This window comes from Phasianus colchicus, chromosome 27 (genome assembly GCF_987193195.1).
Source record: "Phasianus colchicus chromosome 27, bPhaCol1.hap1.1, whole genome shotgun sequence".
NCBI classification, from domain to species: domain Eukaryota; kingdom Metazoa; phylum Chordata; class Aves; order Galliformes; family Phasianidae; genus Phasianus; species Phasianus colchicus.
Genome location: NC_143462.1, coordinates 4,432,302 through 4,453,766, shown reverse-complemented (window position 1 = coordinate 4,453,766; position 21,465 = coordinate 4,432,302). Strand labels below are relative to the sequence as shown.

Here is a 21,465-nt window from a genome sequence, read left to right as displayed (position 1 = left end):
AGCAAGCACAGGGGAAGGAGATGCAGATCGACCAAAACCACTTTATTCTGCAGCTCCAAACTACTTCAGAAAAAAGAGGAATCCTTCCCATCCTGCTCTTGGCCAAGCTTGCTCCAAAGAGACTACATTAAGCAACAAGCACGGGAGGAAACATGATTCCTTTAAGAGCCTTAGAAATACCTGTTTTCACTCAATACCTGTTCCTGGGCTCAGGTTTCCATGCACGATGGTAATGTTTATCTGTTTGTGTCTGTTTCTGCATTAACATGCTTTCTTTCTCCTGCTTCTCCCATTCACCTTGTCCTTTCTCCAGGTGCATTTAGGGCTGGTAAGAATGCAGAAAAGCACAGGGGAGAAGCAAGGGCGCTGCTCTTTGACCTTCCCCAGTGACCTGGAATGGGCAGGAGCGTGATGCTGCAGGTTTTCCTCTTAAATGCATCACTCATCATCTTGTTGCTGTGTTTTTCATGTATGGAATCTATCCAAACAGGGCCAAAGGTGGCCCCTAATGGAAGAAGTGTTTTGGAGACAAAAGTACAGCCATGAAAGAGAGATGGAGAGCCTGGGGTAAGGAGGAGAAGAGGCCCACAGCTCCTCCAATGTGGAAACAAAAGGGTTTTCTGTGCCTCTGCAGCACTCTGCAAAAGGGACAGTCAACAGCAGTGACTCGATGGCACGCCTGATCACGGGCACCTTGTTCTTCTCCCATTGTTTCTGCCATTGTTGCTACCAAATAACGCATGAAGCTCATTGAAAGCTGAAATGAGCCTCGTGAGGGCTTTGCTGTGTCCCTCTCCCTGGGCATTAGCTTCTGTGTGTGTAGCATTCAGGAGACTGGGTCCTTATAGCTGTTTTTCAGGTCACTCTCTTTTAAGAATGGGAGGACAACAATGACTCTCTAACCTGGGTTTGAAGATCTATGGGATGCTTTTTAAGGATGAGGAGGGAGCTGCTGCATTTACACAGGGATAGTGGAGACCAGTACGTGGCGTTCTTGAGCATCCTTGCCCTTTTTGCTCTCTTAACAGCCTTATTCTGTTCATTTCAGTTCCTCTTCCCTTCTGGATGTAGCATTCTCAGTCACAACTAAATGAATCCTTCAGCCAGGAGGATGGCAGATGAGTTCTGCCTGTTCAGGGCTCCTTGGGGCCAGCAATCCCTTCCATGGCCCTTGACCTCTATGCACAGAAATGTGTGCTCTGCTGTTAGAAGGGGGACTCTTGCCATCTAGTGGGAAGGGATGGTAAGCTCGAGGACCTCTGCCTTCCCCCAGGGTAAGATGACAAAGTGCATCCCACCTTCCTGGGTTTGTTTTGCAGTTGTCATTTTGCTGCACGTGTGGGTTCAGCTCTTGCTGCTTTCCCACCACGCTGTCACTGCCTTGAGTCAACTTCTCATACTTGTTTTATGTTCTTTTAGTGACAACTCTTTATACCCATCTCCTCCTGGATGGCTGAGTAGCGCAGAGATGTTGAGAACCTGCACGTATTGGGGAAGGATTTTGCTTGGAGGAAAGCTGGGTTTCAGCAGCTGTATCCTCAAATCAGTGCTCAAAAGCAATTAAGGTCAATCAGGAGAATGAAAAGTGCTTGCCAAGTGCCTTGTGCTGGGTTCTTCCTTGGCCTAAGAAAACCAGTAACTTGCATTCCAGTTGGGAATTTCAGTGTCAACTGATTTCACTCCCCACACCTTTCTTGAAAGGTGAAGGATAGAAATGCAAGGAAGATGCATGTGCTTTCTCTGTGGATGTGATGCTCTGTTGTTCCAGCTGCGTGGGAACAGCAGCTGTCATGTAAGCATTGAGCTACAGTGTCATTTCTGAGCTGCTGTGCTTGCTACATCAATACAACTGTTGTGTTTTATGGGGAAATCATGGAAATTCCACTAGGAGTTAAACATTACATAAAATACACCGGTTTATTCCTCACTGTGAGGTGCACAGTGCCACTTCTCTACAGCCGCTGGTGTTTGTCATCCATCTGGTGAGTGCAAAAGCAGAGCTTTGCTCTCCAATTACACGTGGCAGCAATATTCCAGCAGGACCAATGGGTGTGAGAGCTGCCACGTGTCGTTAACACCTCGCAGAGCATCGAGTCCTTCGGTTCCCCAAATATCACTGTGTGTTTAGCAGGTTGAGTTGACCTTGGTGAGATTTGGACCAATGGCTCCAGAGAGTCTACAAGGTGAAAGCATGAGGCTTGTGGAGGTAATGAGCCTTTTCTTTTAAAAAGAACTAACAATTAGGGGACATTATAGAACCTAATAGCGCATGCCTAATTTTTTGGAAGCACGGACCATGACTGTGAGTGCTTGGTCAAATCCAGCCTTGACTTGTCCTTAGGGCAAGGTGTGCACTGCAGGCAGATACAGAAGGAAGTGCTGAGGCTGAGGATGTGGCCCTGAAATTTGTTGTGCTTGGATATTAGGAAGAGGTTCTTCACTAAGACAGAGCCAGGATTTAAAATTGCTGATCCTCGTGTGTCCCTTCCAATTTAGGAAAGCCTAAACAGTTTCCTTCATTTTCTGTTTATGTGATCAGATGATGCAAACCCAGTCGAAGCAGCATTTACACCCATAGGCTGTGATTTTTGAGAGGTTTCCTATTTTGTTTCTTAGCTTTTTGCTGGGTGCTCTTCTTGTAGTCTTAACCTGCTGCAGTATGAAGGGGGCAGCAGATTTCCCTGAATCCAGCTCAAGAGCTTTGCTGAATTCCTGCCGAACGCTTCGCTTTATGCAACCCACAGGCACTTCCATCAGCTGGAAGCCTGCATGGCATTTGCTGCTTGTATCCTTACCCGACCCGGGCATCCAGAGAGCATTCCTCCTGCAGGCTGTCATGTTTCTCCATGCCCTGATCAGCAGGCGCTCACACATTCCTTCCTCTGACCGAACTTCTTTCAGCTTCTTGCTGCTCCGAAACAGCTCTGTTTCGTGCAGCTTCTGCAGTGAAGCATTTTGCTCCTGGTGTCTCTGGGTTTTGACCCATCAGGTGATGCTCTGCTGATGGAAATTTGCGGCACTTTTGCTGCAGGAAAACAAATGCATTATGGATCACTCCCATCGACAGCTGCTGTTGGCTTTCCAAAGCTCTGAGTGGTTTCCTAACTTGACATCTTGATATTCTCCATGAGTTGTACCAAGGAGCCAATTATCCTCTTCATAGTGGTAGAGTTATAGGAGTTGCACTGGACCTTTGGAGATCAGCTCCAACTCCTTAATATTAACGGTGTGACTGATATTGGAGTGCTGCCCTGCCAACTCATAGGAATGTGGTTGGCATCTCCTTGCCCATGTTGTCAATTTTTCTTGGTGGGTATCATCTCAGAGCCTGCTGTACCAGTAAGTAATGGGGCCGTTCTTGTATTGGGTTGAGTCTTTGAGGTCCCTTCCAACCCAAGCCATGCTGTGATTATAGGAACCCTCAGTTATGGACCGATCCATTCCACAAAGAGCTGACAAAACAGGGAGCAGGAGGGATTCTCCTCAAAGCAAGGTGGAGCTTCTCCAGTGTTGTCAATTTATTCCATGCTGCCTATGCCCTTGCTTAAATTCTACGTTGCTGCAATACACTTCCAGTCCCGCTTCCAGGAGTTGGTCTCAATGATCCTTATGGGTTCCTTCCAACTGGGGATAATCTATGATGCGATTCTTTTCTCTTCCCAGCATGTTGCAGGTTCCTCCAATGCTGGTGGCCAACTTGCTGGGATATCCTTTCCCAATAAATAGTGGCATCAGAGAGTGGGGAGCTCTGCACATCCGTGCCTGAGCAGCTGGCTATGAGGGCTAATGCAGATTAGGATAAGAAATGGGGCTGTGCTCTGAGCAGGAAGGGTAAATGGTGTTTAGGACGTGATGGGGAAACCTGGGAAAAGGGTAAGTCTGATGGCAGATGTGTCCTCATAGCGTTTGGTGCTAAACCATTGGGTATATAGCAAAAAATGGAGATAAAGCACTTTCATTTTTCAAAATAAAAGGTTTGCTAGAAAGTCCTTTAAAGAATTTTAAATTTCATCATGGGATATACTGAACTAAAAGGGGGCATTCCTCCTGAAGTCAGCTTTTGTGAATACCTTTGTGCCTATCAGCTTTCTGCTGACTTGTTTGGAAATCCCATTAAACAGAGGTTCAAATATACATGGCTGGAGCTGGGGAGAAAATACATTTCCATTCGTTGGGAAATGCTGATGTTTGAGAATGCACTTGGGTCAGAAAATGGTAATTTCAAGGTGTTCTCTCAAGCAGATTTGCAGAGCGCTGTTTTTCTTATTGTTTTTACAATTAGAAGAATGTTTTGCTTTGTTTATGAATGGAGAATTGCCTTTAGTATCAGGACACTGAGGGGTCTGGGGTAACTCTTGGTGCGGATCTGGTTGGTTCTGAAGGATGTGCCGTTCAGATTCCTATCCCACCTCCTTCCCTGCGATCCTGCCTGGATTTCCCCCTCGTTTCCCTCCTGTTTGCAACGCTCAGATTACAGGACAACCCATGATATCACCCGCTATGAGCAGAGGCTGAAGGGGTTGGGTCTTGGGAGGGGTTTGCTTGGTGAACTCCAGTGAAATTTGCCAGGAAGCAGCAGCTCCTTGCAGCGTATTCCTCTGGCTGCGGGACATTTCCCAGCACGGAGGGGACCATTCGGACAGCTCAGCCCCAAAGGGAGAACTTCAGCACCGAGGTCACCCCCAGCACAACCTACCACTAACCCCAAGGTAACGCAGTGCTGTCGCCCGTTCTCTCTGGGGAGGAAGGAGCTGATGACTTAAACCTTTCTAACCTTTCCTCTCGTGCTGAAAGTTTGACTTCTCCTCTACTTTTTTTTTTTCCTCTTTGTTTTCCTTCTCTCCCATCACTGTGTGCAACGTTTAGCCTTAACGAGCTGGCAGTAAGGCATCTGATTCCACTAATTCCTCTCTCCTGAGTCTTGGTTAGGGAGGGATGACAGAGGCACGGCGTCACTTTGCAAAGATGTTGTGAGCGAGTTATTCTCCCCTTTGCTTGCACACAGGCGCGCACTAATGAAGCAAAAAAAAGTCATGCTGCAAACTGCCTGCAAGACGAGGCAACGTGTATCCTCTGAGGTGATCACAATCTGCTTGATTTTAAGGAGAAAGCTGCAGTGCATGCCATCGACATGTAGCCAGCTACAAGCAGTTTGAATTCTCCTCTTTGAATACTGTGCTTTCAGTGGAAAAAGCTTTGGTGCAGATGTTTCCTATTGGCAGAAGGCGTAGAACAGATACATCCATAGATAAGAAACTTTGCTGTTGTCGTGCTTGGGGTCTACAGCCATTTGCAAAGCATCCTACTGGCAGCTTTCGTTCATTAGGCTGTTTTATCACAAAGTTTGCAGTGGTATCCACCTGAAAAGTTGCAGCAGAGAAACGTGGGACTGTTTCTGGAATGACTCTGCCTTCTTTTAGGTAAATTTCTGTTCTTTAAATTAGGAGGAACATTACTGTGGGAGGGTGAGAGAGGTTTAAGACCAAATACAAGGTAGCATGCTATGCAGAAAGACCCCACTTTATCTGTCTGGGAACAATAGTAGGAAACCTGGTTAGCATCTCTCATCAGCTCATAACTACGACGCTGCACTGCTTTCAGACCGGCGCTGAACAGGGGCTGCAAATAATTTGCTGTAGGGCTGCTGCTTGCCAGTTTCATTTCATCTGCATTGAACCACACATTGGGGGTAGAATTTCCTGGGTTGGAAGTGGAGAGCAGTTAGAAGACATAAAATGAGATGTTTGATGAGCTGCTGTAATGCAGAGCACGCAGGGGGAAACCACATATTTACCTTTGTGTAAAGACTGAAGGTGTGCTGGTGGTACAGGAGGGGACAAAGTCTTGGTCTCTTTTAGTAGGGCAGCCATGCATTCTGCTGGCAGTTCTCTCCTTTTGTAAGTTAAGCAGGGACCTACAAGTGCTTAGTGATGTTCTCTGTAGTTTGTTCAATAGGTTGACCCCGAACATCATTGACTTTGCCACTAATTCCTTCTCTTTTTTTTACATTGGTCTTCTATGTTCATTTTAACCTTTCATCCTTTCTTCTCCTGATCTGTTTCCTAACACCACTGGCATTGCTTAGAAACACAAAGATGTCCTTTCTCAGAGATGGCAGCTTCAGTGGCTGGGCTCATCCAGCAAATCGCCATCAGCAGGTTTGCAAAGCACTTTGTGCACACTGCAATGCCTTTTGAGAGTTGCTGTGATTCCCATCTCTGTTCACCTTGGCTTTATGACACCAGGCAAAGGGAAAAGAGAAGGAAAAGAAAGAATATCCCCAAAAGCTGGGACTCTTTCATCCTTCTGGCAGGTGGAAACTGGGTTTGTAAAGCACAAAATGTTACCTTGGGTTGATCTGTTATCCTTGTCTAGGCTCTGCCTTGAATCCTATATGGCATTCTTCCTAAAAATACTGTAGCTTACAGTTGGGATGTCTCCAGTGGTTCGTTCAACTTCCAGTTTCAGTGTGCTTTTTGGATTGCCCTATGCTACCCCTATTAGAAGTGTCTTTCTGCTCAGACTTTCCTAGCAGAGTGGCATCTCATCTCCAAGGAGGCCATCCCATCCTCACAGGATACCATATGCCAGTTTCCCTATGTTGTTCTGCTTTGCTTTAGGGCAAGTTACACCAAAGTCAGCCTGAATGATGGGACAGGGGTTAACAGTGGCAATGATTTTCTGGCCATCCCAGTCAATCTGTCCCTTGGAACAATGGGATAATGCATCTCAGCTCCTATGGAACTGGGTGGTGACATTTCCATTCACTTTAATAGGACCAGAGAGGCCGATGCGAGCTGGCTGTTGGCTGGAGAACTGCTTCCCCAATGGGAAATCCCATTGCTGCCCTATCACCATGCTTGCTATGGGATGTGTGACTGACGTATGGAATTGGAAATGCAGGGAGCAGCATTTCAGGTGGCCAGATATCAGTGTGCAGTGCTCCTGGCCACGTCCCCAAGCTGTGGTCAGGGTGTAGTTGTCCCCTCCTCCTGATGGATGCTCCATGCCATGCAAATCAGAGCATTGCTGGGTCTGCAGTCCCAAATCAGCCACTCGAGACTTTCCTTTTGTTGCTGGATCAGAGGGGAGAGGGGAAGCTGGTTTGTTGCTGGCTCTGTCAGAGCTGATCTATTGTTCTGATGATTTGGTGAAATGAAAAAGGGATTCTAGCAGCTCGGATGGGCTTTGATGTGGGGGGATGAATAGCCTATTAGTTTCACCTGGCGAATTCTCTGAAGAAGCAAAAGCTCAACATAATTTTGAAATGAGATTGCTGCACGCTTCTGTGTGTGTCCATCATTTGGAGACTTCAGACCAGAGCCCTGCAAAGGGCTGAGTCAGCAGCTTGCAGGAGCATGCCCCAAAGCCTTTAATTACAACTTAAGGACTCTCCATCCCGTTGTTATGGCCTGATGTACAGGAGCCAGGAGACCTGGAGTATTTTCCTGGCTTCTTTATTCAATAAGTTTTTAATGCTCTGTCTTGGATTCTTCTGAATGGGGAGACCAAGCGAGATACTTCTAGGATTATGTCATTAATGAGTCTGGAGGCTGTTAGAGGATTTGAGGGGAGGAATGAGCCCTAAAGCAAAGGAAATCACCAGCACAAAGCAGACATCCTGCAAACCCAACCCTGGATTTGTTCTTAGGCAGCTCAGCGTGTGCAGCTCTCTGATATTTCAACAGGATTCTGCTCTTCCTGACATCATGGCTTAGTCTGAATGGCTTTTCTTCAGCCCCTCGGTGAATAAGAGCTCTGGGTTTGCAAGGTTTGGGCGATGCAAGCGCTGGGGAGGCTTTGTCTCCAAATGTGTGAATGTGCAACTATTTAGGATGGTAACACGACCTGAAGGGAAGCAGGCTGTGGTTGCCAGTGCACACTGCAGTGTTGTCTCCTGGAGCGTGTGCAATTGCTGCTGTTCTGCTCTTAGGGGAGAATTCCTCTGAGATGCACTTGCACAGATTTAACGAGATTAGAAGGCAGATCTCAGGCTGTTTCTCCAGTACCTTCTTCTGGGCCTTATCTCAAAGGATCCCAATGGAGATGGGAAGATGCATGAGCTGAGCATGAGATGTGTGTCCCCCCAAGTCATTCCCCTTGGCAAAGGTTCAGGATTGCATTCGTACAAAGCTGTTAAAATACCTTTTTTCTCATCAGCCTTTCCTCTGTGGAGCAAGGGACCTATCCATCCTCCCCAGATTTTCTTAAATTCTGCAGTAAACAGGTTTTTGTAGCTTTGCATGGCTCTGAAAACCTCTAAGCTTTGGGAAACAAAGGCAAATTATCCTGCAGTTGGCTCTTAGTGCTCCCAGGGTGCTGACCTGATGAGTTTTTGCCAAATGCAAACATTGCACCTGTGGAATTTGCTATAATTTATATTAGTAATGTTGGTACCCATCGAAGCCCATTGGTACCCATTAAAACCTGAAAGTCTGCACCACCAATCTGCCCATTGGCTGTGAGATCTCCTGATGCTGTGACTTCCTTTAGGGCCCTGGCATCTTCCAGGGCTCTGTGTTATTAATTAATGCTTCAGGGAGCTCAGCTGGTAACCATTACATCCTGCCTCCAAATGGTTTCCCCAAACCGTTGTGTCTTTTGGCTGCAGTCCTCCATTGAAATGACCCAGGAGCTTTGGTTTGAATTGGATGCAGCCCTGCAAGCTGGAGCTGTTCCCAAAAGGTAACCTAGATGGGAATTGGGCATCTCCTCTTAGTTATGGCAGTGTGCCTTTATCTCTCGAGAGCTTCCTCCAGGACTTGACCACAAGGCTAAGGATCACAGATGATGTTTGTTTGCCAAGAGAAAGCCATAATGACACTTAAGGTTGGGTTGAGTTCTCCCTCTCCAGGAACTGAGATGACACAGAGGTTTCAACCCAACTTAGCTTTTGTTTTGCATTTGCTGAGGCTGTTTAAATCCTATTTACTCAGTAGCAAGAAACAACAGCCGCGTAAAACACGGTGGGACAAAACAGATGTTTAAAGATTGGAGCTGAAAACCAGATTTCCCAAAGACCATTGGGCTTACAGCTCTGTGGGCTCGTCGTTCCCCCTCTGGTGTTTTTACTTATAACTAACATATGTTATTTCTATGCTGTGATCTAAGGGGGTTACTTGGAAATTGTTATCCTGTTCACAACAACTGCTCTGCCCACGTGTTTATCCTCTGGGCTGGAGCCCATCTTGCATCCATGAAACGCATTGTAAGAGGTTTCTTTTGAAATCCATGCTGGTGGGTATTGAAGTCGGTGTGTCTGACAGCACTGATGTGCATTGGCTCGGAGCCTTTTAGTTTTGCAGAGCACGTCTCCTGCTCCGCCACTGCATTTGCTTTGGGAAATCCCCTTTGTTTCCTGTTGGAGGGGAGCAGCCTTGTGAAAGCATTGTATTCCCTTCCTCTCTGTCTGACATGGGGCAGGGCTTGCTTCCATTCCTCTCAGCCTCACCTCCTGACCTGCAGAAATTGGAAAAATACCTGGTCTGAGTGCCAGAATTTCTTTGAAAACGTACAAATCTCAGGCTGGTGAAGTCACTGTGAGAGTATCTGGCTCCTTGAAACCAAATTGTTACTGTCTTAGAAATGTTTGCCCCACGTTCCCCCCTCTTCTTTGTAGTGCCCCCTTTGCTTTTTCACTTTTCTCCCCAAAACCCAATGCAACTCCTTTAGCTACATCCTTTATTTCATGCATGTGGCTCTTATGGACACATCTTCCATCCCCAGCAGGTCAGAGGGTACTCACTACTACCAGCCCTATGTGGAACACGAGGGGAAACTGAGGCAGAGCGCTGGCTGAGGTCAGATAGCATGCTGAAGCTGAGATTTAACTGCATTCTGAATCTCAAGCTTGTTCCTTGGGATTTCTGATACATCTCTCTAGCTTGAAAGGCTGCTTGGTGTGTCATCTTGGTCCCTTTTGGGGGATATTTGAGCCCCAGCAAAACCGCTGGAGGGTTTTACATCGCAGCATCTGTTTTTGGAGCCCAATCTTTCCCTCTCCATCCTCTTTGGTATTTGCCAGGAAATAACAGAGCTTTAAGGGCTGGGGAGCTTTTCCCCACTGCACTGTGGCATTGCTTCATTTGGAAACTATTCAACCATCAGCCCCCACGTGTGCTCCTTGACCACTCCGCGTGCTGGGGAGTGTGTGAAGTGGGCAGAAAATGACCAGGCTTTAAGCTTTGCCCAGCATCCGGATAAAATCCTCTAATGAGCCAAAAGTTGCTGGTTCATACTTTCAATGGCCAGTTCGCAATGCTATGGGATGAACCCCAGCCCTGATTTAGCAAGCAAACCCTGCAGATCATTAGCTCTAGGCAAGGCCACGTGAGATTGCTATTCTGCAAGGTATGGTAACCTGCATTGATTTTCTGCAGAGGAAATGATGTGCAGTGGCAGAAATAACTCTTCTATCGTGGAATTAGGAAAATAGACCTCAATAGAAATACTTTGCTTCTGACCGCACTATAATATGTTTCACTGCCCTTTTAGTTTTTCCATTGTTTAAGTGATGGATTGTGCTCTTTTTTTTAAGGGGAGTATGGGGGGAAAATGTTTAGTCCCACCCTGGTTGAGTGTCTTGCACTTACACTGAATCATAGAAGCATTAAGGTTGGGTAAGAACTCTGAGGTCACCAGGTCCAACCATCAATCCATCAGTCCATCCCTGCTAAACCACATCGCTCTGTGCCGCAGACACTGAACCATTGGATTTGCAGAGGAATAGGAAAATCCTATTGCTGCCATTTTTGACCTGTAGAATATTACCCTGGAAAGAAAACATTCTCCAGCCAAAGCAATTTGACTTAAATTTGCAAGCGGTTTTCATAGGTTTCTTCTCATTTTCTTCTCCCACCCCGTGAGAAATAACTGACCTTGGTTCTTACCAAGTCAAGTCATTGGGTATGGTGCCTTCCATAGGATTACCCCCTTCTGAAGCAGGAGGAACGAAACCCACATCCTTACCAAGCCTTACTCACCCTCTCCTTTCATTCCAGGACAGCCGCACAGCACCTACCTGCACTGACCAGCAGCTGCAAAACAACGCTTTGGCTCTGAGAACTGTGAGCACTGAAAATGGAAGGGTTCCTGGGCTTTAACCATAACCACTGTTTCATCATGCTGTTCTTCATCTCCCTGAGCCTTGCCCAGTACGAACACTGGCCCTACCTCCCCGGGTACCCTGAGCCACCCCCACAAGTCTACCAGCCCCCCCAGAGGCCGGCAGATGTTCCCAAAATCCAACTACGGCTCGCAGGGCAGAAGAGAAAACACAACGAAGGCCGAGTGGAGGTGTTCTACAGCGGCGAGTGGGGCACGGTGTGCGATGATGACTTCTCCATCCATGCAGCACACGTGATTTGCAGGGAGTTGGGCTACGTGGAGGCAGTGTCCTGGCTACCGAGCTCAAAGTACGGGAAAGGAGAAGGTAAGGTGACCCCCAGAGCTACAGCATCTTGCTTAGCTGTCTCCCCAACCCTAATAATTCTTGACTTGATGGCTAAATTTAAAGATGTAGGACCAGACACAGAGCTGAAGGAGCCGATCTTGGCGTGTGAGCTCTAGCAGGGGATGAAGGTAGGAAAATCTGCAGCAGCCAGTAAAGCTACTGAAAAGGGCATCTGCAACCACAGATGTAATTTACAGGTAGTTGTTTCCCCGTTCACGCTTCCGTTGCCACGCAGTGAGTCAAACAGAACCTCTAAGCACTCTTTCCTCCTGTTCTTCTTTTCCCTGGGAACCATTTGGGCTCTAAATAGATTGCCTTTTTGATGCTGTACAATTCTTTTTCCTCCTGTTATCTTCTCTAGAGGGGCATACATCATTCTGCAATGCAGAGTAGCCTGTAAAACGCCAAAGGAATGTGTATGCTTTGTGTCCTGTATAGGACTATGTTTAGAATAGTCTTTTGGGACTCTCTAAGCTGGTGTTGGTGAGGAAGAGCTATTCACCCCCAACCCAAACTGCACATCCTTCTATCATGATCTTTGAAATAGCACATGGAGGTTGCGTGGGCAATGGCAGCTTGGAAAGTTGGATCTTTTCTTCTTATTGATAGTAATAAACTCTCAAAATAGTAATGCTCGAGGTAGAATAGCTCTGTGAGAGTGTGCAACTCAGCAGCCTTGTTTAATTGTCTTTTACTACGCTGTTAGTTAAATACTGGCTGGTGGAGTTTCTTTCTCCAAACATGAAGGCCTGGCGCACTGTTGATGTAACCCACAGACAGATTATTTCCACTCCAGCAGGGATAAACGTGCTGTATGTCTGTTACTTAGCACTGCTCGTTAGTGCTCACACCTATAAAATTGCCCATTAAGGAGCAAGCAAGCCTTAAGGTTGACTTGAGTGAAACATAAAACCTGGAATGTTGTCCCAAGCTGTGGATTTTGGCTTTTGGGGTGGAGAAGATTTCCGACAGAGAGAAAAGAGTCCATGACATTGGAAAACAAGCCAGAAAATCGTTGCCATCTGGTTCAGTGGGTAAATCCTGATGCAGAGAACCTGCGTAGGGGGAACTGTGCCTTCCTAGGTCAGAAAGGACTCAATGGACCTAATGTTTGGGGAGCAGGAGAAGGGCTGGCAGATCCACCAGCTGGCTGGTGTTGAACCAACTGAGCATTAGGGCTGCTGGAACGAAGCTGGGAAAGCCAAGGGAAACAGCTCTGACTGCTCTTACGAAATCTCCTTGTGGCTTTGAAGGCTGGGCAGTCCCTTCCACCCAAAGGATGCGTCCTTCAGACAAGCAGAGATTTGGGGAGCCTAAAATATGGGAATTGTTTGTTGCTCCTTGGAGGGGATAAATCATAGGGGAATAACACGTGCCCAGCATGTATCCAAAGGGAATGTGAGCATTTGTAAAGGGGAGTCTTGAAGGTTCTTTGCTTGGCAAATATGACCTCAAGTTCTTGCAGTGGCACCTATAGATCTTTGTCCACCTGTCGGTCAGCTCCAAAGGACCTGATTTGTTTTAATACGATATACGTGTAGCTACAGTCTGGAAAGTGGATCTGGGCATTGGTTTTCAGGAGCACAAGAATAACAGGAGGTTCCAATCAGCAGTGGTTTGTTAAATCTTTTGCAAAAATTTGCCTTTAAAATAGTAGGACATTTAATCAAAACTTGGAGCATTCTCATAGGAGAGACTTAATGAGGGTTTGACGAGAAACGATGTGAAGAGAAGCCTTAAATACAGAGGGTGATTTGGTGTGATTAGAGGGCAGGGTCCAATCACCAAACCCCTGATTAGCACAATCTAGACCTGCATCTTTCTGAGTCTCGTTTCTATTTTCTTTCCTCTTTAGGGAAAATTTGGATGGACAATGTCCACTGCAATGGCAAGGAGACCACGCTGGCAGCGTGCACCTCCAATGGCTGGGGGGTGACAGACTGCAAACACACCGAGGACGTGGGAGTGGTCTGCAGTGAGAAGAGAATCCCTGGCTTCAAGTTTGACAACTCGCTGCTCAACCAAATAGAGGTAAATGGGCTTTGAAATTCCAGGATGGTGGTCAAGTCTTCCTTGGAGATGTCTGCTACATGTTGTAGGTTATCTGAGCTGCATCCTATTGTGAGAGCAAATGCTTGACAGTGATTTTTTTAAATTGTATTTCTAAGAAAAAAATAGGAGAGAAGGATGTTTGCTTCTACCCCTACCCATAGGCTTCTACCCCTACCCATAGGCTTCTACCCCTACCCATAGGCTTCTACCCCTACCCATAGGCTTCTACCCCTACCCATAGGCTTCTACCCCTACCCATAGGCTTCTACCCCTACCCATAGGCTTCTACCCCTACCCATAGGCTTCTACCCCTACCCATAGGCTTCTACCCCTACCCATAGGCTTCTACCCCTACCCATAGGCTTCTACCCCTACCCATAGGCTTCTACCCATGTGGTTTTGTTGGCCCATAGCACCGAATTGCTGAGTTTTCTTTCCCCTCATGCCTCCCTTCGGGTACTGGAAGCAAACTGGAGGTCTTTGGTGTAACAGTGGGGTAGGGTTCGTAGCAAATAGGGCTTACAAGCATGGGGTTGGGAGGGATGGATTTTCAATATAAAAGGGTTTTTGGTCTGGTTAGCTAAGTAATGATGTGACTGTGATAATTCTATGGAAATAGTTCTGGGAATGGGAGATTAGTGCTAGAAGTGATGAAATGAACATGAGCAGAGGAAAACGTAGGCTGGTCACTGGGGGAAAGGCTCTGGATTTTGGCTGAGGTCAGATCTCCAGGGGAAATGACAGGAGTAAAATGCCTGAATCGCTGCTCAGCCAGCATTGTTAGATTTCTGTAGTATAAAATTCTGTGGGGGAATAACCCAGGAGAAATGCTGGGCTGGAAAGAAGCTGGGCTGAGCTCATCAAAGGAAAAAAACGTTTTCTCTCTCGAATGTTCAGGTTGGAAAATATTTGCGGTGACTCAGCCAACTGCTCCCTTGTTTCAGTGTGCAGAACATATCAAAAGAACTTCTCCACTAACCAGAGTCAAACCTTATTTTAAGCAGAGAATCCAGGGTGCATCACATACCACACCGTGGTTTCTGTGGCTCTGTTTGCCACCTGAAACGAAGGATGCAGCATTCTTTATCACCATGCAGCAAAATTGTTCTAGCATTGCTTTGCAGTCACTGATGGATGGAAGGCTCTGAAATTCTGCTTGTCTTGACCTGGCTTCCCTCTGCTACAGAGGGAAAGGAAGGCCTTCCAAAGGGATCCCAATGGCCCCAGGCAGTTGCTTAGGGAGCAAGGCGAGCTCATAGAACATCAGTGATGGCTTTGACAGATGTGTGCTTTCCCAAAGCCACAGTGAATCCTCCAAAGAGAGGCCTGGAAGAAAGGATGCTTTCGTCTAGACAGAGGTCACATCGCACTGAGATGCTTCGGGTATTAATCATAAAAGCTGGGGAGGGCTCTGTTTTTCCATTAGCTAAGCACAGGAGGTTGATTAATGAGCAGAACACGTTGGGGTGACCAAGAACTGGTTGTGCTGATGCTGTGTGGGTGTTGAGCTTCATGTAAGATAAAGAGAATGAATCATAGGATTGGAGCAGCTCATGTGGCTGAAGCCAATAGGAGAAATAGGTTTGGGTGAGTTGTATTCTCCATGACCTGGGAGTTGGGCATGGGTGAAGGCATTCACCACTATGGTGAGTGGAGAATTGCATTCCCAGCTGTGGGTGAGGAGCACTGGTGACCCACTGGTGTGGGTAGAGAGTTTTCTCATATCCCTCCAAAGTCACAGGGAGCTGAAGGGTTCTTTATTCTGCTGGTTCTAATGCTGCAGGATTAAGGCTAAAGGTGATGTGCTATGAATTTTTCAGATGCCTTTGTGGAAGCACAACTCAGTCACAGCTAGCTGTCAAATGCTTCAGGTTTTCCACCCCCCTTCCAGCTTTCCTTCTCTTCTCTGTGTTTGCTTTATCTCATTAGCAGCTGCTGTGGCATAGCTGGGAGTCAGAGACGATGAGAAGGGTTACTCATAGGGTCACAAACCACCAAATAGTGAGGTCAAAAGGCTGATGTGAACGCAAGCTGAAAGTCTTTGCCCTCTCCAACATGCCTGGGAATTCTGCATGTCATAGCTTGCATTCACTGGGGGAAACGTCATCGTTCTGTGAGCAGTTGGGTTCCTCTGGCTGGAGCCCAGTGCTTGCCCAATGGATGTTTCCCCATTAGGATGAAATTGGAGTGAAGGACTTGAGATTTTTTTATGGACAGGTCTCCCCTCTGCCTTCAGCTACTGCACTGGTGAAGGCAGTGTGGTGATAGTGATGTATTGATGCGTTTGGTGCGTTCTGTTCTGCCTTCCTGGGAAACGCATGCTCTGGGCAGCACAGACAACCCATCACCAAGCAAGTGCCATTGCACTCATCTTAAATTCATCGTTTGGAAATTGACTTCAAGCCCTTTAGTGCTACTTTCTGTGGGGCTGCCAAGGTTTAAAGGGGAAAGCCAGCAGCTATAAGGCAACGTCTGACTTCATTCTGACTCGGCTCCAGCTCAGAGGGGCTGTGCAAACCAATGTTTGCTCAAATCTGGCCCCACTTCCTAAAATCCGACAGGCTGAAGGGTTGCACGCTCTTAAAAGCAACACGAGAGCCTTCGAGCAGAGCTTATTTTTATTGGACGTTATGCATGCCTCTATTCCCCAGTTTGGAAATGCTGTAGATAAGTGGTATAGGATGAAACTTTCCATCACCAGAAGCCACTTGGCTTAAATATATATATCTACGTTCAGTCGGATCTTTTCCCATCACAGCTCATGCTTGGAGGGTTACATCACAGCTCTTCCTGTTCCTGAGCCTTTCCATTCCTGCTCCCCCAGCTCTATACAGCAAACCCTCTCAGCCCAGGTTGAGTGGTTGGAGATATGTGACACAGAGGCAGCAGATAGGCAGGAAGATGTTCAAAAGGACCGAGCTTAGAGCAGCTCTGAAATCAATCCATCAGCCTCTTGCTGAAGGGCAAAGTCCCATTGTGCTTGATACTTTCAGCAGATGCTGCAGCTTTTAGCCTTGTTCTGAGGGTTATTTCTTGGAGAGTGGTGGATGCACAGAGTGGGGCTGTTGGCTGGGATCCTGAGCACTGCCCACCTTCAGCAGTGCTTGCTCGATGCAACCTGACACTGAGTGCAATTCAGAGCTGCTTTTCCCTCTCCTCTCTAAAATATGTAGACTAAGTATGCAGACAGCTTCTCACTTATGGAGAGAGCAAGGCTTGTGGCTTAGCCTTGTTTTACTGTGAGTGTAAAGGCTGCTCACAGCCACAGGGGCAGGAGGAGACTGATTCTGGACCTGTGCTCCTCCATGCAGGCATCAGCTCATCCAACACCATGCGGGCAAATTATGGTTGGAATAACATGAGGAGTTGACTTAGCTTGTATTTCTTGGAGTAAAAGCTCCCAGGTTTGCGTGCTTGTATTCACATTTGTGAGTTCTTGCATGACTTGGGAATACAACAGGAGGGCAGAGCACAGCACCTGCTTTGTTCACAACGGTGTCTCCAGGTCCAGCTCTACAGCTGCTGTGTAGATGGGGCAGGGGATGCTCTTAGGGATGACGCACCTGAAAGCCCCACGAAGAGCAGGAAGGGAGCTGGGAGCCGAGATGCCCTTCTCTGATGTGCTGGATGAGAGCAGTGCATTGTCCAAACGCAGACAAACCCACCTGTGGCAGCACTGCTGAGACCACAGCAGAAAGCACACATCTGCCCTGAATACGTTTCTTTAATAAATGCATTTTTTTAAGCCATCCCCCAAAACATCCTTAGCAAAATATTTGTTGTCCGTCCTCTTCCTCTCCGTGCACACATCCAGGCTGCAAATAGGATGTGCTCTAAATATATCGAATAGCTGCAGCCACAGTGTTCCCAAATAGATGTGGTACCTGGGAGCAGACAGTGGGCAGACGAGGGCTGGTGGAGCACAGCGGGCTGTGCTGCTATTCCTGTCCTCCTTTTCCTTTCTGGGAGCAGAAAAATCTCACTTCAAAGCCCGGTGGCTCAAAGGGTCCAGTTGTGCCAGGTTGGAAATGGGTTGAGTTTATATTGTCTGGGGTTTGTAACCAGCCCAGTTGGGCTGTGGGGATGAGGTTGTATAGAATGCCTCTGTGTGCTGCTGCTAAGTGCAAGACAGACATGATCAGTGGGCATGGAGGGATGAGTTGGGGTTGAACTTGGTGATCTCAAGAGTCTTTTCCAACCTTTATGACCATGGTGGGCATGGTTTGGGATTGGATTTGATGACCTTAATGTTCTTTTCCAATCTTAATGATCCTACTTCTCTCTGATACTGCTTATGGCACAAGTAGAACTGTTATATCACCATGCAGATCAATGGATGCTCTCTCTGTGCCACGAGGATTTGTTCCCATCGCCTGAGACCAGCCCTGTCCTCGCTGTTTGAAAACCCAGTGTTTGTTTACCTGTTTGTGTCAATAGGTTTTAAGCTCTTTCCCCTTCATGTAAATGTTTACCTCTCTAAGGACACACCTGTGTGCCACATAAATGCTGATGTTTGCCCAGAGAGCATCTCAGCATCTGTTCTGGAGATAGCTCAAGTCAAATGTTAATTAAGCCACTGAGGTAAGCCTCTGTTTCTTCACTACTGTAATTTTAATGTGTGTGTAGGGGTTTCTGGTGCTTGCCATGCAGCCCTTGTCTCCAGTGCCCTCTGTTAGCCTTCCAATGCTTTGCATTGGGCTGCCACTGAAGCATTGCACAGTTTAGCAAAGGCATCAGCTTTGTCACTTATGATCTGCACTGTGTTTGCTCCCGGAGCCTAATCCTGCACTGCACTCTCATCTCTCATCCTTTTGCTCTGTGCAAACCTCAGAACAAAAAGTGCTCGTGGTCCAATGCAGTGCAATGCTCTCAGGGCTGCTGCCCGCCCTGTACAGCCTGTTCAGTCTTGCAGCATCTCCCTCCCTGTGTTAATTAAACAGCTGGGACCTCAGTGGTGACTCAGAGGCACAGCTCCAGATGTTTAAGTCCAAACAGATTCCTCTCATTCTTATGTATGTGAAGAGAGAGCTTTGTGAAAGCAGGGGGGCAGTGAGTATGGACTATCCAGGGACAGAGGTAACACACAGGCTCACTGCTTTGGTTAAATCACACACCGAAATGTGTGTAACCATTGCTGGACATCCTCAGGGCTGCTGCAAGGAGAAAGGTGTCACTGAGCCTGGGAGGGGTGGATGGTCCTTCCCATAGGAACAGATGGCAAAAGGTAGAAGGAAATGTTATGCAGTGTGGGTTTTTGCAATCAGGGGATGCATTTGGTTCAGGGAGATGAAAACAAAACAGCTGAGGCTCATGCAAAAGTGTTCTGAGCCAGAAATCCCCTTGCGAAAGCTCAGGACCGACCCCTTTTCTTCTTGCTTATCCCCTGTTCTCTGAAGGTGAAATTCATGGGTTTCGCAACAGGGAGGAGCAGGAGGAAGGGGAAAGGACCCAAAACAGTTTTGCATTCAGGAGGCTTAATGCAAGCAGGAGAGAAATGCCTTTGGGTTTCCTGCTGTGTTTCCTAGAGGTAGTGTTGCTCTTTGGATGGCTGTCTGGCTCCTGAAATACTGCTGCAGGCTCTGCTTTACGGTTGCAGCACAGCTGCTCGTCTGATAGCTGCTTGGAGATCATCAGAGGGTTTACAGGTCTGCCTCAATAGCTGGTATAACAGAACCAGCAAAGCTTTCAGACAGAGGTTTCCTCGTTAACACGAGCTCTTGTTGCAGGCCTTTGTCTCCACGTGTACAGAAAGCATGCACAGGGCTGTCTGAAAGCATCTGCTCCAGCTATTAAATGTTGTTTGTTCTGATTTGGATGTGAAGTCTGTTTTCACCATCAGTCCCTCTGCTGTATGCATTGGTGTTGGGGATAAAATACAACCTGGCTGTGCTTGCATTACTGAATACTCCCAGTGCAGAGAGAGGAAACCATTCAAGCCTGTAAAGAGCCATTGGGAAGAAGCTCTTAGTGTGCTGCAGGAGGAAGGAGGGCTTGCTTTGATCCATCCTTCTTTATCTCCCAGTATAAATCCAAGGTCAGCAGCACACTGAATTCTTCTCTTGGGTATTTTGCTGTTTGTTCAGACCCAGAGCAAAGCCTTGAGCTCATAGAGTCACAGAATGTCCCAAGTTGGAAGGGACCCATTGGGATCGTCAAGTCCAATTTGCTGTACCAGAAGTTCTGTGAGCAAAAAGGGGCCCTCAGTGCTGGAGGTTTTGCTGCTGCTTGGATGCAATTCCTGCCTGAGGGTCATTGCAGAAGCACTTTGATCCCTCTGCATCTCATTGCTCAACCTGCAGAAAGAGTCTGAGAATCTTTCCTTTCTCCCATCTTATGAGGGCTGTGTTTATCTTGGAGGCTTTTCAGCTCTGTCACCCCCTGCAACAAGGGAGCATTCATCTTAGAGAAGATTTCTGCTGCAGCAGTGAGCAGTAATGGCTTAATGATGACTAATGAGTGCAACACAGGGTAACGATTCTGCTGCGGAAGCACCAGGCAGATGTTTCACATCTGGACCATTGCTCTGCACGAAGCACATGGAGCAGTGCCACCGTGCAGCTTCTTTGCAAGGCACGTGTGCAGCTCAGAGCATTGTTCCTGGAGGTGATACCACACTTTGTTCTGAATGTTTTGGTTCCTTCAGTACGTGCTTTCCAGATGTACCAGCTGGTTCCTGCATGGGACCCTTTTTCCAAACACCTGAATGCCTTGGATGTGGCAAAATTTGGATATTGTGTCATTTGCTTTCTTCTCTAGGGCTGTAGGAGCTTTCCAGACCTAAGCCTGAGCTGTCAGCTCACTGCGTTCATCCTTGTGCAGAGTCACCAGGGGTGTCCCGTGGGTGCTCCAGTTGTGCAGGGCTGAATTCCTGCAGCTGGACGTGAAAAGGAGATAATCAGTCAAGTGGTAAATGCAGACAATAACATATATATAAATACAAAGGTTTGCCCAAGGCTGGGAGTAAGGCCCATCCTTTCCCTGCAGTTGGTTTCAATTTGCCCAAGGCTGTGATTCCCATCAGTGCTGGGGGATGGATGTGCCACGTGTGATTCTCAGAGCTGCATCAGCCCTGCAGTGCTCTCCCTGCCCCAAATACCTGCGTGCCACCCACAGAGGCTGTGTCTCTTTAAAGCTTTGGGCCCCTTCCTTTTCCAAGTGATGGAGGGGAGGGCAGGATTCCTCAGATCTGATGTAACCCTGTGCAGAACCACGTGGCTTCCTACATTTTTGACAAGAAAAGCTCTCCTGGAAGCAAGCAATAAAATTTTCAGTAGCTCCTTTGTAATTGCTTGCCACAGCAAATATTTTCCAGTCAGCCTTTGCTTTGGGCTCAGGTCCCTGCAAGGTTTCTGCAGCATCCTCACGTAGGCTCCAAAATGCAAAATCCATTCAACCTCCCCGACTCATTTGCTGCAGGAGGAGCTCAGCTTGCAGAAATGGGGGTATCTCTGTGCCAACAGCGTGGGGGTGGATGCCCAGAGGGACCCCCAGCTCACTCCCCTGCCAGTGCTCTGTGCCAGTAATCAGCCCCACCAAAGTGAGCTCGGCTCACTCCAGTAGTGGCCAAAACCTGTACATGGAGTGAGGTCACTGCTTCTGAAATCAACACTTCCAATGAACTTAATAACAGAGGGGGTTTACTACATAGCCATTCATTCACACATGTATATGTGTGTATATATAACCACTTGAAGGACAGAGGAAGGAATTGCACAAGGTAGAAGGGCTTGTTTGCTTCACTGTTGTCATTGAATCGATTGAATTGGAAGGGACCCTTAGAGGTCCAAACCCCCTACAATGAACAGGGACACCCACAGCTCAGTGAGGTGCTCACAGCCCCGTCAGCCTGACCTTGGGTGTCTGCAGGGATGGGGCATCCACCATTTCTCTGAGCAACCTGTGCCAGAGCTTCCTGGAATAGAATTATAGACTCATTAAGGTTGGAAAAGACCTCCAAGATC

General features: G+C 47.4%; 1 protein-coding gene across 1 annotated transcript in view; it reads left to right on the top strand.

Annotated features, from left to right (window-relative positions):
* The first annotated feature begins 4,545 nt into the window (after nt 1-4,545).
* LOXL2 (lysyl oxidase like 2) overlaps nt 4,546-21,465 on the top strand; it is a 34,924-nt gene continuing 18,004 nt past the window's right edge. Inside the window, exons 1-3 of the mRNA XM_031608038.2 lie at nt 4,546-4,709; nt 11,001-11,431; nt 13,308-13,483. Of these exons, the coding sequence (XP_031463898.2) occupies nt 11,080-11,431; nt 13,308-13,483 (528 nt within the window). The 5' untranslated portion in view covers nt 4,546-4,709; nt 11,001-11,079. The remainder of the gene's footprint in view (nt 4,710-11,000; nt 11,432-13,307; nt 13,484-21,465) is intronic.